This window comes from Venturia canescens, chromosome 8 (assembly GCF_019457755.1).
Source record: "Venturia canescens isolate UGA chromosome 8, ASM1945775v1, whole genome shotgun sequence".
In the NCBI taxonomy this organism is placed as follows: Eukaryota; Metazoa; Arthropoda; class Insecta; order Hymenoptera; family Ichneumonidae; genus Venturia; species Venturia canescens.
The window spans coordinates 18137033-18160618 of NC_057428.1; the positions used below are offsets into that span (position 1 = coordinate 18137033).

The window sequence follows — 23586 nt, forward strand, 5'->3', positions numbered from 1 at the left end:
GACTTATATCCTCGGTGCGAATATATCCACCGAAGGAGGCCGCTCTTCCTCCCTCGCTTTTTGAGCAAACTTTAATTACGTGAAAATTCACAAATTGCCACTATTATTCATACCAATTCGGGCTAATTAATTCGTCTAAAAAGTTCCCGCAGTTGAGTGACGGAAGGAAGCTTCGCGAGGGTGGAGAGTACTCGGAGCTCTCGAGAGCTTTTGGATTTATCGCTTCATTTTTCGGGCCAATGTTAAATTTGTGAGAGCACCATCGTTGGATGCTCGTGTCCGTGGCTGTCCTTCCGATCCAGCGTCTCTTCGATTTCAAGTAATATCCTTCTTTTCTTTATTTATTTGCATCCAAGTGCTGCTGTTTACCGATAGATTGCTCGAGTTGGAATTGAAAGGTGGCAAGAGATGGGACGGAGGATTTAGGGTTTGTCTAAAGGAGGGAGGGGTGGGGGGGGGGCGGGAGGATGTTTTATTTGAGCTGGATAGTGCAGTCGATCACTTATCTTTATCCTTTCACGTGTTCGAGCCCCTTTTTCGTGTTGTATTAAATCTTATCGCTCTTCGCTATCTTCATATCTGCTTAACTCGACGAATAATTCATCGGGTTCGAGATTTAAGTGGCTTGTGCACGAGGCTCGTGGAGTATACTTTTTTCAGGCTGCTCCGTTTCTCTCCCCCTTTCTTGCTTCGGTATCGCCCTCCCTTTTTCTTTCCCTTTCGAGCTTTTTAGTTTGGCCTCCTCGCCCGGTGCGCGCTCCTTGTTCTTGCCACTAGAGCATTATTACTGGAAGGGTCTCGCGATGCAAGGGTGAGTCACACTTGACGAGATCACTCGAAAGAGCAAGGAAAAATGAGGCCAATGTCGCGATGGTTTTTTCGCCTCGATTTTATTCCACTTTCTCATTTCCGAATGGAACAAGCCGGAGAATTGCAAGGTTTACCGAAGCCGGAAGCCTCCCCGATGCCGCCCCTTCTCTGCTTCCAATCCGGATGGTGATCGACACCGACGAATGTCATCCTCACGCCTCTCCGGCCCCTTCGATGAACAAACACGTGGAACAGCAACTTCCTCAGGCATATTGTTTCGTTCTGCCAAGGAGCTAAATGTTTCTCAAGCACGCGGAGACGATCATCGATCGCACGGGGACAACCGTCATCGAATGCGAGACAATACATCCCACGCGAGCACGAAGCAGCTCTCGTGGCACCCTCGCCCCCGCGCCGCGCACCGACGATTCAAGGGCGCAATTCAATCGCACACAAACTGTTTGCAGATAGTGCAGTACTCGCTGTGTATCGTGTGCTTAAGCGCTCTCTCGCGAGAATGAAATCACAACTGTGCGCGACGGCGGCGGCGGCGGCGGCTGTTTCCATGAATAATTTAATCCATCAGGATTAAGGCGTCGATTTTTATCAATTATTAACCGGCCGCGATTCGCTCTGGCTCTTTTCATTGATGCTTAATCCAGATTCGTGGGCTGCCAGAGGCGATGGAGAATAAAAGTTAAAAGAACGAATCGAGAGGAGTCCGGAGCTTCGTTACGCGATCGCATCTCAATCGAGTGCTATTTATATAGGAAGGCGGAAAGACTCGGTGGCGGGAGAATTGATGAATTCGGAGTATCCGAGAAATCAATCAATGGCACAGAGGAACGATGGATTTTGGCTCTTTGCCCTGGCACCGCTCCGGCAGGGGAGCAACGACGAGGATTCGTGAAAAATATTTCCCTCCGAATCCCCCGATGCATAATCGCCTCTTGTCTTCCTCCTCAACCTCGTTTTTTCAATCCCTTTCTCTCTTTCGATTCTCTCCACGCACGTTAATAATCCCGGGCTTTTTCATCGACTTCGCGAGACTGTTATTCTCGCTACGATGCGGAGCGTCGCGAGGCTTTCAATCACGCGAGATTCGCATACACCGCTCAATTAGAAAGCATTCACGATCTTTTATTCTCAGCATCCATTTTTATCGCTCCTCCGCACCCCCGAACACCGCTATTCCACATCCTTTCTTCCTCTCTCTCTCCCATCGAGCTCCTCTCGCCCCCTTTTTCCGCGGTTTTTCGCTCCCCGCCGACGCGCTCCCTGTTGTTCGACATCTTTGAGCGACGGATCCTTTCTCTTCCTTTTTTCACGGCGATCCATTCGACGGAAATTTTACGAGGTAGTGGATAATGATCGATCGCGCGCACTACTTCCAAGGCTGAGAGGATAACAGCCATTTTTCTCGGTTCTTTGCGACGGGATCAATGTGCTGTGAAAAAAAAATAAGAAAAACGATGAATTATTTGGAAACACAGAGAATCTTTGCAATTATTTAAACTCACGTCGATAGTCGCTCGAAATTCGTGCTCCTCGGGTCCCATACTCCTCTCGCCAATTCTCCACAGGACAGTCGATCGTGTGCACGGAGTTTGAAAACGTCAAGAAATTTCTGTCCAAGCCCCCCGCCGTCGCTCAAAATCGCAGTCGAAAGCGTGATCGAGTGGATTGGCTCGTATTACGTCAGACAGGATTTTGCCTGATACATAACCAAGAGCATTTCGAGCTCTGCTGGCAGATATGAGACCGTCGGTGGCTCGTTCGAAGGACCGTGGTTAGTTTTACGAGGGCAGCGAGCGAGCGAGAATTATGGCTCGAGGTTGGCAGGCGGGAGCAACGCCCCGAAATGGGCACGAATTTATGAGGAAACTCGTAGAAACGCTTTTTTAAACGAGTCGGTGGTAAAAAAAAAAAAGAGGAAAATTCAACGGAGACTTTGAGAAACGCGAGTCTCGCTTTCAGGGGGTTTTTTCGATGAAAAATAACGATGGAAAGCACACTCGAAAAGCTCGTGTAATTAAATTTAATTACTCGATAATTAGGGAGACAAAAGCAGAGCGGGAGCTTGCGGAGCTTCGCAGGACCACGAACAAGGTCCAACGGATGAAGATTTAACGAGCAACAGTGCTTAAGAAGGGGGAACGCGCGAGGACGAATTATCGCGAGGATTTTTTCCAAAGAAAAACAGTAATCACAGGAATTTAAACTCAATTAACAAGCCGATTAAAGTTCATTACCAATCTCGTGTGCACGCGATTATTAGGGAAAATGGATTAACTCGCAGATCCTCCACAGGCACCATAAAACCCGGAGTGGAATCTACCCGATAAAGATTTAACGGATCCGTGCCTAATAAAACGAGAACTTTTATGTCGGACTCCGGCCACGTGGCTCGTATCATAGCGAACGACCGTTTTTTCCCACCCCCGCACACGCCAGGGAGCCGAGGATTGACCGAGTTGGTTTTTTTCTCCCCTGCAGCGAGTTCAGGAACGTTGATTATTCGAAAGAAGCAACTTTTTGATCGAATCTCAAACATCAATCGAGACTTCAGCCCACCAGGAAGCGCGGGGATACCGGAGCAACCGGCATTTCGTGGATCCGAAACTCTGATTTCAAAAGAATCAAACAATCTTTCCCTCCACGCTGAGTTTCAAAGCTTTCGAAACCTCAAAATCCCCCTCCTCAATTATCGAGACTCATAATTTTTTGCACGCAAAGCTCCTCGTTGACTCCCCCACAAAATGACACTTCCTTTTCGCCCCCTGCTCCCAGACATAAATACACAAAGATGGGAAACAAGAGAGCATTATATAGATGGGGTTGAAGATAGTGAGACTCCGGGGAAGCGAATAATGCATCTCGGGCTTTCGCTGCACGCCCGAGCAAAGCAGCAGGCAGTGCGCTAGCAGGGGGGACCAAAAGAGAAAGGGCTAATGGCATCCCTCCCTCGCTTCCCTTCCAGCTCCACTTCTGTGTGGGTGTACGTGTGCCGCGGCGACACGCACTTGCTTGTACCTCAAGCTGCAGGGATCGAGATAAAGTTGTGCTTCGTCCCATATAGCTTGATTCACTATTGTAGGTTAGAAGTGCACTTTCCCGGAGTACACCGTGTCTCGATAACGATCCTATAGCGCTATCTATCGGCTTCACATGGCGCCCGAGAGCAACGTGTGTATCACATAAACCAAGTACATTATTCGAACGGGTTATATGAATAACAGGTGACTTGTGTCACGCCCCATTTACCGGGTGTCCCGAGCCTTCGACACTGAAAACTCGAAACTTTTGTTTTCCCAATAAAAGTTATCGAATCTCGCTGTTTCGTGATGATAACGAGGAGGGATGCAAGTTTCTATGAGACGAAGAGGCAGTTGGACGTGCTCGGATGAATCGTGCACGGATGGAGAGCCTCGAGGATTAAGGAAGCTCACGAGAATCTAATGGAAATCGAAAATTTCAACTTTTAGTTTAAACCTGGATTATTGTAGGATCCACCGTCTAGTTGTCGAGAAAATAATCAACGAGAATCACATTTTTCGTGATTATTCCAACTTCAAAGAGCCAAAAAGCGAGAATAAGAAAATATAATGTTTTTGGATATCAACGATGACTTGAGCAAGCCTTGTTAACGGTGGAAATCACTTGGGAATGGAAACGGAAAAACACTTGTTTGAGGCTAACGGTGGAAGGCTTGACAACAGCATGAGCCAGCTGGCTTAAAATGTAAATATGCGTACGCATGTAAACAGAAAATGGCTGGGGTCACATTTTGCTTGACGATTTTACTACGAAAGTATTCTAACCCCTGTAATTGCATTAAAAATTGATCAGTCTCAACAAACAAATTACCCATTATTTTCATAATTTCGAGAATAAAGTTTAGTCGTTTCTTTGATCATGAAAAGAGCAAAAAAGTTTGGTTGTTTTCTGAATGAGAAATAACGCGTGTGATCTTCCTTAAAACGTGAGATTATTCGTGCCCTGGTAATATGCGTTCCCGAGAGGTGATAGTTCAGCTTTAACGGACGTTTTAACACAACACTTCAGTTCTGAACTTGACGGTAGGGGCCGAGGCTCGAAGATGTTCTTAATGTGGTTTGGAGCAGTTGGGGTTTTATGGCTTTTGTAATAGGTCACTAATGTAAGGGGATGGAAAAATTTTAAGAGATTTTTCAACCGTGAAAACGGTTGCCCGGAGCCGGATCCGTGAGCAGGAATTCAGTGATTTTTTGACTGTCGGCAAAAATGATTTGTTTTCGAATTTCGTATATAGTCGAAGTGGTGAAAATTTGGAAAAATTCAAACGGCGCGGGGCTCCTGGCACAGAAATCGGCGTCGCTCGCCAAAGGAGCAGGTTGAAAAGTTTGAGGAACTTTCGGGTTTGCGATATCCCCGTGGAATTAGCGATCGTGTGTCGCGTCCAAGTAAAGAGACGAGGATCCCTCTAGCCTGACCCCGGGGACTCATCGTTGCTGGCCCGGACTACGTAAGAATTATCTTATCACCGTAACGCTCCCCGGTGAGTTGTGGCTTCATTATTCTTTCTTCCTCCATCGCCTGCCCGAGAAACTCGACGCTCCCCGGAGTAAAACGCTTACGTGTTTCGTGGACAGGCTTCGCTGAGAGTACAACCAAATCTCAATTGACCGTGCAACAAAACCTGTTAAACAAATCGCAAGATTAGAGAAGACATTTCTTCGACTATTTTCTTCGGACGCGTTAGAAAATATTTCAATTATTCATTCGCTGGTCCCGAGGGCTTGGAATTCTCGAGCTCGAACGCCAGATTGAATGAAAATTTGTCGAAACATATTTTTCAAGCTGTTACGTGGAATGTCAAACTTTTCTACCATTTTCAATATTAAAACCAATGAAAGCAGCCTGCGCGATTTTTCATTTCCGATATCCCCGATAGCTCCGGCCCCGAATTCCTTCAAAATTTCGCACATTCCTCCGCAACAATGACGCAGCGTACGCGTGTACAAAATTTAAGAAATATTTATCGAAAAACCCGTTGTCGAGGAGAGAGTCGCCTGCCTCCTGTGCTGCGTCACGCTCCTCGCGAGGGCAGCATCATGGTCCATTTCATTCGAGACGTCACATTCTGTCAAAATTCTCACACCCCATTGCATCCCAATGCGATTCGAGGACATTTTTCACGCTCTACATGGCGAGCTTGATGCATCGTTTAAATATGCATGTGGAGTCATTAAACCGAGCATTAAAAACTCCCTCCTTGGCTCCTTCGTCGCACAATTGCTTCCTATTTTTTCAGACTTTTATTCCGACATCAATACGAGTTATCAACAACGATATTTCTTACTTTAAAAAGATTCTTTTCGTCTCAAATTTCTCCAGGATGATCTTCGAGAAAAGGCTGACTTCTCGAGACACTAATTTCGATTGCTTCTATCGCGTTGCCTATAAATAATTTTCCGCCAGTTAAAACTTCTCGAACTCTTCTAATGCGCTTCTCTCCTCGAGTTTCACTCCGAGCTCCTCCAATTTTTATTTCCTTCATCTCGGAATGTCTTAATCCCCTTAATTCTCGACTCCTCGTTGGATCATCCAATTCGCTTTATCGATCGGGATCGAAAAGTAATGAAGTTTCAAACTCTTTTTTCAACAATTTTCGATCCTTAATTGCATCACTTGATCTGAAAACTTAAAATTTCAACAATCATTTTCAATTTTTTCGATAAATTACCTCCTTAAGAGAAAAAAAGATTAATAAAAACGTTTTTTCCAAAAAATTTGTATGCCTCAATCGTTTTTATCGATTCTTCGATATTTTCGTTCCTTAAAAACCTTCGAGTTTCATCAAATCCTCAATTCTTTTAACTAATTACTTCGATAACAAAGAAAATGAAAAGAAAAAAAAAATCTTTTTTTTCACTGAATTTTCTAATTTCATTCGAATTGCATCGGTCGATCTGAAAACTTAAAATTTCAATAATTTTCGATTTTTTCTTTTTTTTTTCGATAAATTACCTCCTTAACAGAGAAAAGATTAAAAAAAAAACGTTTTTTCTAAAAAATTTGTAAGCGTCAATCGTTTTCGTCGATTCTTCGATATTTTCGTTCCTTAATAACCTTCGAGTTTCATTAAATTCTCAATTATTTCGACTAATTACTTCGATAATGAATAAAATGATAAAAAAAAACCTTTTTTTTCCAACGAATGTTCTCTCCCGCCGATCGTATTTCGAAGGACACAATCGAGCAATTACGTAATATGTTTGCCGGGATCCCTGGTGACAATGGCGTCGTCCCTTGTTCTCGTCGCATCAGTCTCATCGGCGATGCTACTGGCACGAGGTGCAGTAATGACTTCCGTCAATTGCATTGCCGATGCGAGCAAGCGTGCCTGCGGGCGTTGTCGAAAATTCATTAAACAATTTGTTGCGTTATTCATATTTGAAAATGGATGCCGGGGGTTGATGATTAGTTTCTTGGTCGAAGGTCATGACAGTGATAACCTGTTGTTTGCGTACGCGGTTTGGGTCTTCAAAATTATTGATTTGTTCACGAGTTTATTTATTATTCTCATTGTCAGTGGGGTCGCGCGTGGAGCAATCAGTGGGAAGGTTCGTTCGACAGGGGGATCGCACGCGATGATTATTGTTTTGCAGTTAAGCCGGGGTATAAAACGAACAAAAAGCCGCGACGGTGATGAGTCGAGTGAAATTTGCTCGAGCGCCTAATCAGGTAGCAATTAACGGGTGATTTTGATCCGCGAGGAGCATAAAAGGTCAATAGTTCAATGCCGATCCGAGCAGGGGTCTCGAGGGCCATTGATCAATATATTTTGACGAAGAAAAGCGTTAAATACTCAATTGAGGGAGTGCAATAAATAATTCGAACGCGCGCGACAGAGTTCTCGTCACAATGTGCCAATGGCGGAGGGTTTCATTACAAATGATTGTTCGTTCGCGTCGAAGGGACGCGAGCAACAGTTCACTTTTGCAACGCAGTTGGCTCTGGCCCTTTGTCCGTCAATTTATTTCATCGAGGTACACACTCTTCGTCTAGAAATTTTCGATAATTAGTTTTTCTTTATGTTGACAGCGGCGTGTCCCCATCGCGAACGGGAACGCAATCAATGCAGACTTGTCTCGAGCGACGCCGTCGTTCTCGCTCATTTTCATCACTCGCGCACACACTTTTTCACTGCACATTTTTAGTCGCACCTTTATAATTAGCAAATTTTAAAGAACGGCAGCCTCTGATTGGCAAAAGTATCATTGGAAAAGTGCAGCACTCGAAGAAAGAAGGAAAACAAATTTATTGGTTATTTTAGCGAGCTAAATTTCAGCACGAAAGATATGCGAGTACGATCATAAACAACGCGAACGCGGTTATGAAAGCATTCGAGCGAAACAGATCGAATTTAGCACGAGTGCGTTCCGATCCGATCCAATAAAAAAAAACTCATTCGAATCTTCAACAAAGTCGCATTATCCAGTACAAAATAATTCTGTTGAAACGAGAATAAATACGAAAAAACGTCTCACTCGATATTTATTGAGATGTAAAAAAAGATAAATAAATTGGGGGGGGGGGGGGGGGGGTAGCTACAGCAGCGAGTTTTACAACCGTCGTCCTAACCTGTACGTTTGTTTATTTTTCTCCTCTTTTACCTCACCGCCTCGTAAATCGAACTCTAAATAAAAATACCATGGTGAAGCTAAATAAAATAAAAAGAAATAATATAAAAAAACATACGATCACGGGAGAAGCAGTGGACGGGGATGAAAAGGGAAAGACGAAAGTCCCGGAGAAACGTAACGAAGCGTGAGAGATGACTGAAATGGAATTTAATAAAAAATGAATAGTCGCTTAGAACGAGAGATAAAAACGTAAAAGACCGAAAGGAGATGTACGTCAAAGATCGAAGCAAATGACACGAACGATGACTCGAGCAGGGAACGAACGATTTCGCAAATTCAAGAAAAATTACGCAGATCGGAAAGTATTTGGTATTTTGGGAGATCGATTCGATTTTGAGGTTATAAACTCTTCGAAATGCGGTCGTTCGAATTATTATAGGTGTTCCGGTGATACGTTTCGGTAAAACGGATTTGATTAAAACGAGTGGAAAAATTGATATGAGTTCACTGAAATGTAATTGTCCGAAATACAGTCGTCGAAATTTGTTCTCCGGGTGTTTCGATTTCGAAGCGTGTTGACAATAAAATGAACGAGTTTGACGATTAACGAAATGGATTAGTGTTCGTAAATCCGCTCGGAATGTATGTACACAAACTCAAGGTGCATGTACGCATGAGGAACATTCGGAAGGATTGGTAGTTGTCGATCAAGCCACCGCAAATAATCGCATTCCAAACTGAACGAGATCCTATCACGGATTTGTACGGAATTATGCGTGGAATTCAGCGCAAAACGTGCAATTAAATCTCCGGAGCTTTTACGGATCGATGTCTGAGGTTTTTTTCAAATATATGACCTTCTCTTCGCCTTCGTTGCGCTTTGTATATGCACGAGCACTTCGGCTCAATCCAAACACTCGTGAAGCCGAAAAAAATGCGAAAACTCTTCCGAGCCGACTGAAAACAACGGGAAAAGTCACTTTTTGTTCCGCTTCACAGAAACGCGTAAAAAATTCACAAAAAATCGTTCGAACGATATTGACAGACGCGACAATCACGAGATTGAGGAATGCAAACAACTGTGAAATAACACACATCTTCCGGTTTAATTTCCCATGGGAAATCTTTTCTTTGACGAACAAAAAAGCCACGAGACAAAAGACCACTCTCTCTGTTTCCGTTCCGCTCTTGAGCGACCGAACTGCGAGACAATCGGTGATAAATCGAGAGGAAAGCTCGTTTTTTTCCATTTCTCTTTGTCACCATATTTTTACAAAGATACAATATATAAGAAACGAAAAAAAGGTTAGAAACAAAACGCACGAACGAATAAAATCATCGCAGGCACTGTTATTATTTGTGTTATTATTATGATTATCGTCATAATCGCTGCCGGCATAACTACTGCTGGGCACGAATTTTATTTCGTCAAAAATACCAGTAAAAACGTTCGTCTCACGTGCGTTATTTTTTCGTACGAAACCAAATGAAAAATTGACCCACCTTTCGTCGGTCTCTCCGTGCTGAATAAAGTACCCAAAGGACATACGAAGCCATTATTATTGTAGGTATGCAAATCCCGGCGACCGTTGGTGCCCCGCGAAGTAAAATATGATGCAAAGCAAGCAGAATGACCGCGAGAGCAGTGCCACCGGCGACGTAACGGCCAGTTCTGCGACGATCTTCCTATCTCGTTTATGAAAAAAAATAAAAATAACCTCCAAACTGGGACAAAATTAAAATGGTTCGAGCGGACAAGCGAATTCGAAGTGGTGAAATAACCTCCGAATACTTTTTACGAGTACTGGACCCGAAAAAAAATAATCGGAAGGTTTTATTATTTACTTTTTTTCGGGGTTTTATGCATCCGTGACGATTTATATTCTCGTTTTTTTTTTTTTTTTTTATTGCATTGAAAAAAAAATTAATTAAACAAAAAGCCTATGGCTCTCGTTGAACTGAAAAAGGATCGTTTGGGAATTTCGTACACGAAGGAACGTTGGCAGTTTGAGGGAGGGCTGGATACGTTGTTGTTGCACGGACGTCCGAGTGCTCGGCATAAATTTAATGCTGGAACGAGCATTCACTCGGGCTTGAATCCAGCACAAAATCCTCTCAGCATCGACACTTCCCCATCGTCTATACAAATATACACATGTGTACATCTGTACACTATGTAATACGTGTACATATGTGAGACTCTTACTCATATAAAACGATATAAAACAGTCGAAATTCTCACAATTCGATATTTTTTTATAAAATTACACCGTACATTTGCATTATCGAATTTCACTGTTAAATTATTCATACTTTTCGAACAATTTTTCCACCATTTTTCAATCTGTTTTTGTTTTCTACCATTATTATAACCTTGGTTTCGTTGCTGAATATCCCGAAACGATTGTCAGTCATATTGAATTTTGACAAGGGCATACTATGAAATTGAAATGTTACGTCGAATCCATGCATTCACGAGTTTGATTCGTTTCAATACAAATATCTCTGTTTTCATTAATTTCAAGTTTACTCGAATACGATTGATTCTATTCAATATTTATTTTCGTTTACTCCTTTCAATCAGAATATCTCGCAATTTCGGCCTTGTTTATAATTTTTACAAAATATAATATCGAAATTTGTGAAAAGTCTTTGTGTCAATAATTCCATTTCGAGTGCGAACGACGATGCAATTTTTTAACCTCAAAAATTCTTGGTTCTCAAAGGTTGAAAATTTTTCTCTTTTTCCCATTAGATCTCATGAATGTAAAATTGGTTGAGAATATCGAGAGAGAGAGAGAGAGAGAGAGAGAGAGAGAAATAATGAAATTGATTGAGGTAAAATTGAAGACAATTTTCGATCTCTTTTCATCGTATTGACATTTTTTTGTGTGTATTTCAAAACTACGAGAAACCCGACTGTATTTTTTGCACGAAATATACCCTGCAGAGTACTCTCTGATCCCGTAGCTCTGCTTGAATAAATTTTCACCGGGCCGTCATTAACATATTCAAATGGAATGTGTCACGTCGCCCTCCGGGACACGAGTACGGTTTATTTTTCGGACGATGACGTTCCGTGGTTTATTATCCCATCAGAATGCGACGCCGACAAATACATTTTCTTCGCCCGTTCCAACCTTGCCAATCTTCCGTTTTTTTGCGTCGATCGAATTTCGATGGAGAAAATTATAAAACGAGAGTCAGGATGGAATAAAAGAAATTTCTAATGTAAAAAAGCGTGTGTGCAGGCGGGACAATGAATAATGTAATTGTAATAAAAATCGGTTTTTCTGTCGTTTTTTTTTTCATCCCGAATCCAATCAACCTTTTTTCCATCGTTGACACAAAAATATATCATTACCAGATTGCTAAAATATTCGAAAGAATTCATCTTGCGTTATTTATGTGAACGAATTTTGTAAAAATTATTCGGAAGACTGTCGAGTCGCTTTTGATTTATCAGGACAAAATCACCAAATATATTATTGGTCGAGCGAACCTAACCAATAAGGCTAAGAGGGAGAGACAAACCGTAGCTGTGAGTGGACGCAGAGTGTCCCTCGAAGAGATTTCGGACAATAATGACATAACGACGAGTTTATCGCGACCGTTGACGATCTCTTTCGTCGGGGTCGCTTCGAGTGGATTTTCAATGCTCCGTGATACAGTCATTAAAGCCACAAATGCGAAATCAAGCTCGTAGGAGTGGAGTTTCAAGTGTTCAAAGAAGCTCCGCGATGAAAAAAAGGGAAAGAGAATTAAATTCTATTCAGAGGTGACCTGCTCAGAACGATTTCCACGTCCCAATTTATCGAGTGACATTTTCCTGCTTTTTTCACTCCTCGTCAGTCATTTTCACCCACTTCTCGATTTTTTTTCTTTTATTTTTATTTCGATTCAGCAATAAATGAAACGTTCACAACAAAATCAGCAAAAGTACCGCACAAAATCCGAAAATTCACTGAATCCTCAAGAGACTCTGATTCTCGAATGAAAAAATTCATTTCCCAACGTACATTTCGAACCGTATCGATGAACGCGATCGTGCAGACTGCTCTCCCGTAACGTAGAAAAACTCGAGAATGTAGAATAATGGTTAAGTCGAGGTTTTTTAGGATAAACACGTCAGAGACGCGTAGCAACATCCGCAAATTTCAGCCTCGTTAATTTTATGCTCGATATAAACTTCGGATGCAGGTACACGTTTGCGGATCCGACGATCCGCAAATCGCACGAGCGCGCCTCTGTGCTCTGGAATAATAAACGGTTCCAGGCCTTTTTTCAAACGGTTTATATGTGGGTGTGATGATAAATTGGAAATTTTTGGTGAAATCAATCATTTCGAATGAAGTTTACACTCGCACTGACGAAAATCGACGGGCTAAAAAAACGTTGAAACTCTTCTAACAATAATTTCATAAAAAATGCTTTAACAAACTTTTTGTGGAACGAGTGCAACTAAAAATGGATCATCTCGGGGTGACCTTGTTGAAGAAAATGGTTCCAGTTAATAGAAGCATGTGGTAAGTGTAAAATAAAGGCTGCGGCGCGCGTTGAGGTCGAAATACGTTTTGTGTCAGTCGAGAAGCTCGTAAAAAGCACGTGGGAACAGATGCGTCTTTCAAGATTCTCAGTAAGCAGGAAGTCACGTATAAAAGTATAAAAATCGAAAAGGAAGACACAAAAGCTTCTCAACGATGTTAGCCCGGAGATCGAGCTTTTTTCTTGTTCAATATTCATTCGTTTATTTTCTCAGATTCGCTTTGTCGAGATTCTCCACCATTTTTAGCTCCCACGATGCTAAAACAGCGTTTGTACAAATTTGTTTCTGTCACTCACGATTTTTCGCTACTCAGTCTCTCTTGGACAATTAATTTCGAGGTTAATTAGCACACATTTCGTTGAACGAACACTCCGCCTCGTGGTCCGGATACTTCATCTTCATTGTCGACAATGGACAAGGAACTCCCACCGGGCAGTTCTCCAGCTGCACGAAACGTTCTTGATGCATCAAGAGGATACTCGGACCTTGAATTTCGCAACTTGAAAACGAATGATCAGAATTAGAACGAGAAATGTGATTGTGCGACTTCATTTTCCAGGAAGGCTTCGAAAATTCGAAGTTAAAACTTTCGGACTCACTTGTACAAAACGAAAGCGATGTTCGACGCGAACGAGTCGATCAAGCTCGTTCGCCAAAGCCGATTTTCGTCTCTAGCAAAAGAATCGTGTTTCAGTGCTTCTTCGTCCTTGGCTATACCCAAAAGTGCAAGTATTTTCAACACCGTTCCAGAATGTGTGAAGTATGCTCTTGTCGTTACTTCGTCGTCAGATCTATATTATGAAAAAATCACTCGTCATTCCAATTCGTGAACTCAGTTATCCTCTCAAAGATTGAATTAAACTCACTGGAAAAAATCGAAAACGTCCTTCGTTGTGCTGCAGGCCTGCTCATAGGTCAACGAATAACCGTAACCGTCGATCCAGTAATACTGCAAATCTTGTGCGTACTCCAGAACCTTGAAGAAACAAATCGTTGTTAGGCAAAAAATGAAAATTTATTCGAAAGGATAATACCATTTTGAATAAATGTCATCGAGTACCTTAAAATTGTCCAAGGATAAAAGGCTGCACCATGGAGAGTACAAATTTGGGAACCAAGCAGTCTCAAAAGCGCAAATCATATAAATGAGATGAACATTTGCTGTCAATTATTTAAATCAACATTACTTAATATTTGTGACTATTTGAAAGACTTCTCTTTTATTTTTGTTTATTTACCATAATTGAGAGCAAAGCCCACACGTTTGGAAACGTCCGCCAGCATCTTCGAAACTGTTAGACTCTTAACGAATTTTTCGTTTTCTCTGTACGACTCCGGATTGTCATCAACTTCTTCTTGCCAACGTCTGCACAGTTTGTAGAACTGTAAATTTCATGAAAATTCATATGCATCGCGGGTTCTTTTGATTCTTAATGGAATAATTTACCCTCAATATTGGATCCTTGTGCAGGGGGGAAGGATACCAAACTCCTGTGGATTGCTTGCGACCAAACAATCCGAGAGCAAAGTTTTTGGCACTGGATTCTGTTCTTTGTGTTGCTGTATACTGAAACTGAAAGTTTTTACTCATCAGTTTTGTAATGTTTGATTTTTGTTTAGAAAACTGGAGAAAAGGGAGTATTTTTTCAAAATTCTAAGATTTAATTGCCATATCGATTGTTGATGATTACCTTGAATGTTTGGTTGGTATAAATTTCTGGCATTATTGATGGAAACCTGGATTGAAATCTCTCAGCGATTCCGACAAGTTCTTTTTCCCCCTCTTCGGTTAAATGCATGATGTCTTGGTCCGAAAATCTGAATTTCCATTTTTGAAAAAGCTCAATTTCTTCTTGAGAAAGATTTCTTTGTTCCAAGGAGTGAGATTCTAGAATGGAATCCCAAATAGTTGGAAGATCCTTCAACATTTTTAATGTCCACTTTTTGCCCGGATACCTCGTGCCATGGCGGACCAGCAACCAGATTTTTTTTGGCTTGCAACCTGTAGAAGAATATTTTCAATCACCGATTTGTTGGTACTTTGCCATTAGCCACAAGCTACCTTGAAATTTCACGGTAAATGGAACTTTATGAAGAATTAAAATAGCTCACCCACAAAATTCAATTCAGAGTCATTCTTATTAGCTATTAATCTATAAGGAGTCATGGAACCAAGACGACACTCGAAAGTGTCCTGTGCGGTAAAACAATCATTGTGACCCTTCGACAGATTCGCAAAAACAATCACGATAAAGAATAACTCGAAAAACTTCAAAGAAGCTGTCATTGTTGCGTCAAAATATCGTAAAATTTGAAAATATAAAATCATACGCGAATCGATTTGGGATTCAGAGATCGAGTGTTTATTTGTTTACATTTTTACTGTCATGAAACTTTTGAGGTTCTGTCAGGTTGTATTTTCGGCATCGAACATCATGAATAAAAATATACATTCGTTTTGGTCACTTGAGTCCTTAGGTCACTTGTCATTTTTATTATTAGGTTAGGTTCTACCAAACAGTTAAACTATTGTAGTACGTATTGTTGCACGCAATCAACTGTCTAGTCATTGAACGTGGCAATTAGACTAGCGATTTTGCAAACTAACGATTGTTTACGCTTATAGGAACGAAGCAGAATTTAAAACATATCAACTGTTGTCAAACAAATTCAAACTTTCCCACCTTTCTACCCCCAGTATGCCACCGTCGTCATCAACAATTTTTTTTCAGTGCATAATTTTGGCAGCACTGTACGAAACGGTGCAATCGGCAATATTCATGAGATTTAAATCTCGCGGGAGTGCATGCTAGCAGTGCTAGTTCCCAATTAGCTTTGTAGAAAAATAATTATGAATTGACGAGTTTGTTATTGAATCAACAGCATATTGGTATTAACAGGATAAAGTGATTTCATAGTTATTTCAAAATGACAGCATCGACGGACGTTGCCTCGGTATTTATTAAGCCAGGATTATTTAAATTTCAAACATAACCTCTATTCGAGAAACTATTGTTATGAATTTGCGATCTCAAAGATAAATAAAGTACAAAATATCAAGATTAACAATTATTTCAATAAAAGCGAACCGTAATTGTCTATTTTTTCAAAAAGTAATGACATACTATCATTTTAAAAGTCTATTTTACAATTCCAACAGGTGTATTTCCCAATTTGTTTAAAAAATTCATATCGATTAATCATTACAATGCTCAATTAATTGGATGATCAATACTTGACGAAAAAAATATTCAAGAAAGAATCATTTTTTCTTTTCTATTTTCCAGGTACGGATGCAAACTTTTTTGGGTTTGCCGTTGGTTCAACGTTGCAGAGAATTGGCAATACTGATAGACGAATCAAGTACCACAGAACTGCAACATGTTTTTCCTATACTCATAGACTCATTATTTGGTGTGACTAATCGTGTGGGTTGGGGGCTCCATACGATAAGTATGAAGAGGAATCCAGCCGAATTCGAAGCGCTTTATTATTTTCTGGGACCTCAAGGACCAATATTCTCTTTGTGTTACAAATTACTTCCGGACTGTTATTTAAAATACAATTTTCCAGTTTCATACTTACCGGTGAGAAAAACAGCAATGACTAAATGATTACTTTTCTTCCACTCAATTAAATTTTTGAAGATATTATGTTTTTGAGAAATTCCATTGATTCAGCGTCTAATTCAACTTTTGTTACAGGCAAAAATCCGATCCATGCTCGAAGAAGGATTGATACCACCATTTTATTCTGACAAAATAAAAGATGACCAGAGCAGCAGGATCCCCTCAGCTCTTTCAATGAGTATCCTTTTGAAATTAATTGTCAAACTTTTGAACAATTTATCTGAATGAATCAATGGTTCTCCGTCATTAAAATAATATTAACTCCACTGTTTCCTTAACAAACTCAGACCCTTTCGAATACTATGTATTTCACTTTGCCTACCATCTGACTAATCCTTGGCTGCAGATGCAACAGACAGAAAATGTTTGGATGAATTGGGAAACTGTTTACGTCCAACTGGCTCATTCGTACCTTTATCACTTTTTGCCAAAGGATAATTCCCCAGTTTTGCCAGTGATAGGGCCATACGTGAAGAAAACACCACCCAGAAAGTTGATGCAGTCTCCAGAATCAAAGAGGTTCAATTATTTCATTAATTATGGGTTTAATCAAATTTCAATTGATCCTCCAATCATAAATATTATAATCTCAATCCATCCTGAAAATTCATAATTCAAGATTGCAAACACCGAGACTACTGAGAACATCGATTCTGTCACCAACCACGACGAGCCCTCAGAGTATTCCGCAACAACAATGTTTACCACAAGTCTGGCGCAGCGAAACTGTTGTTCAAGTATTCCTTGACTTCTGGCTCGAATACACCGAGGATGATCAAATGTCTCTGCACCTAACGCCTTCGGTTTCAGGCTCATTGCCACGGAGAGTAAGTTTTTCAGAATTCCATCGCTGACGAGCTTTTCACAAGAACGATTGTTCAAATATTTCTGAAGATTCAATTTCAATGATACCAAAACGAATTGATTTTTAGAGCATTCACACCGGCGAGCACATAAGATTGGTTCGAGCTTTTATCAAAACATTGCACGGCTTCGCGAATAGTGCTCGTGGCGACAAAAGTGCAATGGATGAACTGAAAAGGTGAAAACAAAAAATGTTAGAAATATGACTCTTCATAACGCAAATGATTGATCAATTTTTTTTATACTTCAGAGTTATCCTTCCATCAGTGCAAGGAAAAATTTACACATTCCTCCGGAAAGCTATTCACCACTGGCCGTTGGACAGTTCTTTTCGTTTGATTCTCGAGGCTTGGTTGAGTTTCATCCAACCTTGGCGTTACGTTCCTGAGTTGACCTATACGAAAGAAGGGTCCGTTGATTAATTAGAAAAAAAAAGTATCTCACAATCGTTCGGAAAACATGGGAAAATACTGAAATTAACGGTAATTTTGATCCTCAGGAAACCGGAGGACGAAGATAGGGGAAAAATAAACGACCCTTCGAGATGGATAACGTTCGTGGCAAATAATCTTCTGGCTTATACAGCGATATTCCAACAACTGTTGCCACGATTCATGCGAACTGATCTCGTCGCGCCGAAAAATGCTTTGATGCTATTCCGAGTTACGAAAGTATTTTCCCAACCGTATCTTACCCAAATGCTTTCCGAAGCTGAAAGCTGTATGGACGACACCAACATTGGTTGTGGGAAAATGTCTAGTAATCAATGGTCAGCCATCGTCAGACAACAGATTTTGGAACTCGAAGGACCGACTTATCAATATGTGCCAATGTTTTCCACCGCCACGCTGTCGCAGGTACTTTTATTTTTTCTCTCTTCGAATTTCAGAATGATTCGAAAGTAAAAACAACCTTTTATGATTTCCAAGATTGTCTGGTTCCTGAGTACGATCAAGCAGGCTCATTTGACAGCGGTGAGCATCGTCGAAGCCCTGGAAAAGCGTCGGACCGAAAGACGCTTTTTGCTCTCACTCTGGGAATTTTTAAACGGCGAGGACAATCTCTCAGACGAAATTGGTCTCCCGGAAAGGAGCAGAGTTCCCGAATACTTGGCCAATGCCCAACAACAATTGATCGACATATTCCGAGTAATTATCAAACATCTTATTTTCATTTTTTCTCAATTCTCCATTATTCGATGGTCCATTCATACCTTTTTTCTCATGGCTTTTCAGATAAGATTGGAGGACATTCCACAAGTGGCGATTGCACCGGATCAGGAATATCACGACAGCATATTGTCCACGTCTTTTTGTCACCAGTCCCACGTAAATCTCTCACAAAATGTAGAATTTTTTTCATTCATTACTCCCATTTCACAATCATTCATCCAATTGACCATTAAAACGAAAAATCTCTTGTATCGATTGTTCATGACTTTTGTTTCGACTGCAGATGGACTCGAGTTCCGACTCTAGCAGACCAGGAGTTTTCGTCCCGAAACAGGACGAGCGGCAAAATTGTCGTTACATCGAGTACATGGGCGATCCGGAACTCCAGCCGGTCAAAACGAACGAGTTTGCATTTTTGGTTAGAAAATTTTACAAGCTTTCCGAATACGTCAACGAGAAGGTAAGTTCATTCAATAGCGACGAATCTCCTTCGATTTTTCGAAGAAAGTAAACCGAAAGCAATTCATCAATCATTCGAGCTCACTCGGACATTGTTTGTTTCCGTTTTTCAGTACAAAAGTGAAATTGCGACGGCGTATCACAGACGGGATTTCCTCGGTCGAATAGCTCGGCGAATTTTGACGCCGCCGACCGTCGTTGTGAATTTGCCGAAGAGAACGAGCAACGGATTTTCGGATTTGGAGAGAAGGGAAATCCCACCGAGACTCTCCCTCCGACCGTTAGCCAGTCATAATTTTATCGCCGAAATGCTCATCGGTGTTTTGATTTTTTGGACCATTGGGTACGTTCCACGAATTCGTTAAAGTTTATCGATTATTTTTCGAAGCTTGCATAATTTAGAGAAAAATTGAGACAAGAATATGAAATAAATTAACGTTTTGTCACTTCTGCGGACTAACGTTCACATTCTGTTTTTACAGATACGGAACTTTTGGATTTTTATTGTCAGCTTCAGTCGCTTGGTTCGCCTACATAATAATTCGAGCTGCCTGCGAGCCTTGGATAGGTTCGAGCACAACTGCACCGAGGCCGAACCCGCTGGCTTATCCGACAAATTAAAGAAAACATTATTTTTATTCCTATTTTCGAAAGATTCAACTGAATTGTCCATAGGATCGCACAATTTTAAACTCCCGTAGTTTGTAAAATAACTTAAGATGAGACTGGAAGGAGAGATGAAGTTACTTAGTGATGAAAAGCGACGATACAAGAGTTGAGTGGAGAAGAATTCATCGAAATAAATATTTCTCTAATTTTTCAAGGATCTTGAGGAGTTTCTTCCTTGATATTGCAAAGCCCTCCGACTTTTTTGACCGAAAGAGCGACCGACCGGGTCTCCCCGCCTTCGGAGCTGCTCGTCGGATCGTCCTGAAGTTGATAAACCGATTTTTTATCAGGCCCGAACGATATTTTGAATGCAGTCGAACATGATCGAACTTGACTTACGGACATTGATAATTCGTGGTCGTCGCACTCGCTTTCCTCGTCCTCGGACGTCACAGTCCGTTGTAGAAACAGTTTGACCTGATTACAACGAAATTCTACGTTTGCGATCAAAGTGATTTTCACCCTTAAAAGAAAAATCAAATGAGAGAATGAAAATTTGTGTTTTTCGGAAGTTTTTTCAACCTTTCGAATGCTTTTCAAGGAGGAAAGACTGGAAGTTCTGACGGGTTTAGAAAAGCTGGTGAAAATGTCTTCGGGGACAGGTGGCAGGTTGGCCATATTGCCGAGATCGAAGAGCGACTCTTTGGACCAGTTTTCCGGATATTTTTCATCGAAATCGGACTTGAAGCTCCGGGAGCTCATGGTGTGTGGTAAGCTGATAGTTTGTTCGGAGAATCTTAGTTTGCTTTCGAGGTTTCTGAGCCTCTCAGAATTGCTAAAATTGTTAGTTTCATTGTTCGTTTCGACGTTTTCCAGGTCTTCGTAATCGAGGGTTTCCCGGTCCAATATGCCCACGAGTTTTTCGTACTCGACTCGAAGATTGTGCATTTCCGGTTCGGCCATTTCCGCCGTAGCCAAATGGCGCATCGTCAAGCTCGCCAATTTTTGGCTCAGCAGAACAAACTGTTTTGCTGAATTATTCATCGCGCTTATCGCTCGGGAGCCGCGCACAGCCAGACTCCGCAAATGACAAACGTACTTTTCTCCCATCTGCGCACGTTCCTTTATTTCCAACGCCATTTCCGTCATCAGGATCACGTTGCTCAGCATGGATTCGTACAAGGACTTTGCACTCGAACAACTCTTATCACTATCAGCGTATTCCATTTTAACTTTCGCTATACTTTTTAACGAACTCGGACCACTTTCCTTTCTTGGTTAGTATACTGACGACGATTCTCCAGCGAAAATCCTACCGTCTTTTGTTCCATTTTGTCCCTCTCACTTGTCTGTCTCGATCGAGAAAGAAAAACACAGAGCAGGGCGCGAGCTGCTCAGGTGGGATTTTTCGCTGCTGCAGTCTCGTTCAAAAATAGACTCACCGATTATTTTAAAGCCCTATAAGCAAAGTAATTTTTTCTCTCACTTTTCCTAAGCTTTAGTTCCTTTCATAATAATAAATAAATTCAACAATAAATAAATAACTAAATTGACAATGACAAACCGGAAGTGACTCCATCGCTGATTATTTTCTGCGTTATTTAATAACTGAGAAAATTCGTGTATAATCAACTTGTTACCGCGTGTGCAAAATTTGAGGTTGGACTCCATAAAAATGGAGCGCGAGGGTCAAAGGTCACTCGGAAGTCTAAATTTCCAATACCACCGACGTTTTTCATCTCGGAGTTTTAGCACTGCGAGAAAAAAATGTTCATCGAACAAAATCCCACTTGGTTGAACGGAAATATAGCGGATTCCAGTGTTTTTTTTTTTTGTTGAATGAGAACCGAATCGTTCGCCATTAAAATAACGTGGTTGAATCCACACTGGGAGCGAAATCCGAATTCTGTACTGCAGCTTTTACGGCTGGGTTTGAGGCTTCCAAATGGAAAGTTCAATTTGAAAATGATGTTGTGGGAAAGACCACACGGCGTGCAACCGGAAACCTCAAACTTTTATGGCATCCCAATTAGTCGGAGGAAAATACGGTCGATTCAACTGTTTTTTGTTGAAAAAAACTGAATCGTTCGTTGTTTTAGAAAAAATATTGTCGAATCTACTGTATTTGGGTCGAAACGAATGGAGTCTTGTTCGTTTAACAAAATGTTCGCTTAGCGCACCAAATTTTCAGTCAAACTTATTTGAGGAATGTTGTCTCTCGGTTCTCCGTAAAAATTGACGATGGAGAAAAAAACGAATTTGGAAAATTTTCGAAATTATTGCAGAGAATGCGAATTTTCTCTCTCCCAAAAATTTGACATTTGAACAGCGTCTCGAATGAGTCTCAATGCGGAAGAAAAAAATGTCAAAAGAAACACTGAGGAGCCTGCAGCCTTGAGCTTTCCAGCGAATTCCTCCATCCCCGTACGAGCCTTCCATTTTTCATTCGAAATAAATAATTCAGTCTTGCAAGTCCAAACGAAAAAAGTCGCGAGAAACCGGAGTGTTGCGAGAAAAAAGTGGAACCGGTGTACGGTTTCCGGTGAGCATATTCATCTCAACCTTTTAATTGGTTCTCCCTCTGTCACTCGCTTCCTCGTTATCAGAGCTTCTCCGATGTGCTTTCGCGCAGGATCCTTCTTCGCCTTCGCTCTCCCTCCTCCACGCACGTGTATGCAGAAATTAATGAGAGCCTTGTGCAACTATACGCATGTGGGTTACTCAAGATCCTGGAGAGACTTTTCCAATGTGCCAAGTGAATTTATGACGTCGGGGACAAGTGCAACGAACTATTTTCCTTCGGGCGCAGCTTTTCTGCCCAGTTTTATTATCGAGCGACTCGACGATTCATCGATTTTTTACTCCCCCGTCCCTCCATTTCCGTCGAATACCTTTCTCAATTAGATTGTATTCGAATTCTTAAAAATGTATCATTCAAAACTGCAAAATAAAAAAAAAACTTCTCCCCCCCCTCCCCCCCCAACCGCTCCCCTTTCCACAGGAGCCTCTTAATTATTGCTATTATAATCTACACTTTATTTAGCGCCCTATGAATCGCGCCGAGCATTTGATATAAAGGAAAATAGCACATACGTATGCAGCAGCACGGGACGGTGAACACGTTCGACAATGATTCGCGATGCATTCATCGCTCAGATACATCGCAATTAGAGCCTTTATGTGCAATCGCAAATGGTTCGTTATTTTCCAGTTAGGTACAATGAAGTGACCGGAATGAATTACCTTTATGAATCTTGTTTCATACCTCGTTAACAACCGACCATACACACTCTCCATCAATCTTTTATCTCGCACTCGATCAATTTTCACGAGTTTTTATCTCATATTAAGTTTTTCTCGTCGCCTTCGCGAAGTTCAAAGTTTTAGCGAAAAATGAGAATTTCAATGTTTTCGGGCGTGACGTATTTTGGCGCACGATACAAAGACGAAAATTCACAAAAGCGATGTTGTCATGGGGGCTGAAATAATCGAGTTTCGACCCGTGTCGTCCGCGTCGCCAACGAAAAGGGTGAAAGTAATCAGTGGGAGGTAGCCAGAACTCGTGGAAAAGACACCGCGCGATTGCCATCACAAATTTCAGGCTCTGCACGACACTGACACACACGATAATAGCTCGAGCAGAACTCGAGCTTTTCTGTAATTGACCATTTCACTCGCAACGTATCCCACAAAGCACGAGCAATCGAGAAAAAAATTGAAAATAATCCGTAGAAACAGACTCGAGGGCAAATGATGGTTGAATTTTTAGGTTAATTATCGAAATGTACGAATATTGATTATTATTCGGCGTTATTTCTCATCGCTATATTCTCACTGTTGATTAATTTAGTTTTTAAATAAACACAAAA

At 41.3% G+C, this 23586-nt stretch overlaps 3 protein-coding genes across 4 annotated transcripts; 1 reads left to right on the plus strand and 2 right to left on the minus strand.

The window, feature by feature from the left end:
- Window positions 1-6088: 6088 nt before the first annotated feature.
- On the minus strand, window positions 6089-13050 carry LOC122414516 (uncharacterized). The gene is made up of 4 exons (XM_043425850.1): window positions 11973-13050; window positions 9942-10124; window positions 6994-7195; window positions 6089-6492 (listed from the first exon to the last, which is right to left on the minus strand). Exons 1-3 carry the CDS (start codon window positions 12111-12113, stop codon window positions 7055-7057), a joined length of 465 nt encoding a protein of 154 aa, XP_043281785.1. The 5' UTR covers window positions 12114-13050; the 3' UTR covers window positions 6089-6492; window positions 6994-7054.
- A 109-nt stretch (window positions 13051-13159) lies between these two features.
- On the minus strand, window positions 13160-15597 carry Mipp2 (Multiple inositol polyphosphate phosphatase 2). The gene is made up of 8 exons (XM_043425849.1): window positions 15097-15597; window positions 14676-14986; window positions 14432-14557; window positions 14223-14367; window positions 14045-14145; window positions 13851-13960; window positions 13584-13775; window positions 13160-13483 (listed from the first exon to the last, which is right to left on the minus strand). The coding sequence occupies exons 1-8, from the start codon at window positions 15311-15313 to the stop codon at window positions 13324-13326; spliced, it is 1362 nt and encodes a 453-aa protein (XP_043281784.1). The 5' UTR covers window positions 15314-15597; the 3' UTR covers window positions 13160-13323.
- Window positions 15598-15767: 170 nt separating this feature from the next.
- LOC122414513 (sphingomyelin phosphodiesterase 4) lies at window positions 15768-19934 on the plus strand. 2 transcript variants are annotated; one of them, XM_043425846.1, is made up of 13 exons: window positions 15768-15939; window positions 16272-16571; window positions 16689-16791; window positions 16901-17132; window positions 17233-17440; window positions 17546-17655; window positions 17728-17886; window positions 17977-18334; window positions 18407-18625; window positions 18713-18823; window positions 18933-19109; window positions 19222-19451; window positions 19591-19934. In XM_043425846.1, the coding sequence occupies exons 1-13, from the start codon at window positions 15913-15915 to the stop codon at window positions 19727-19729; spliced, it is 2373 nt and encodes a 790-aa protein (XP_043281781.1). In that variant the 5' UTR covers window positions 15768-15912; the 3' UTR covers window positions 19730-19934. The 2 variants fall into 2 exon arrangements, with proteins under 2 accessions (XP_043281781.1, XP_043281782.1); XM_043425847.1 differs by having other exon boundaries at window positions 18713-18805.
- The last annotated feature ends 3652 nt before the right edge of the window (window positions 19935-23586 follow it).

Coding starts and splice junctions, on each gene's coding strand:
- LOC122414516 (XM_043425850.1), bottom strand. CDS start 12,113: ATGACTGTATCACGGAGCATTGAAAATCCACTCGAAGCGACCCCGACG. Junction 10,125..11,972: donor TGCGTCCACTCACAGCTACG/GTTTGTCTCTCC, acceptor TAAACGAGATAG/GAAGATCGTCGCAGAACTGG. Junction 7,196..9,941: donor CACGGAGAGACCGACGAAAG/GTGGGTCAATTT, acceptor CAACGCCCGCAG/GCACGCTTGCTCGCATCGGC.
- Mipp2 (XM_043425849.1), bottom strand. CDS start 15,313: ATGATTTTATATTTTCAAATTTTACGATATTTTGACGCAACAATGACA. Junction 14,146..14,222: donor GGGCTTTGCTCTCAATTATG/GTAAATAAACAA, acceptor AATAATTGACAG/CAAATGTTCATCTCATTTAT. Junction 13,961..14,044: donor TATCCTTGGACAATTTTAAG/GTACTCGATGAC, acceptor TGTTTCTTCAAG/GTTCTGGAGTACGCACAAGA.
- LOC122414513 (XM_043425846.1), top strand. CDS start 15,913: ATGACAGCATCGACGGACGTTGCCTCG. Junction 18,626..18,712: donor AATTGATCGACATATTCCGA/GTAATTATCAAA, acceptor ATGGCTTTTCAG/ATAAGATTGGAGGACATTCC. Junction 18,824..18,932: donor ACGTAAATCTCTCACAAAAT/GTAGAATTTTTT, acceptor TTTCGACTGCAG/ATGGACTCGAGTTCCGACTC.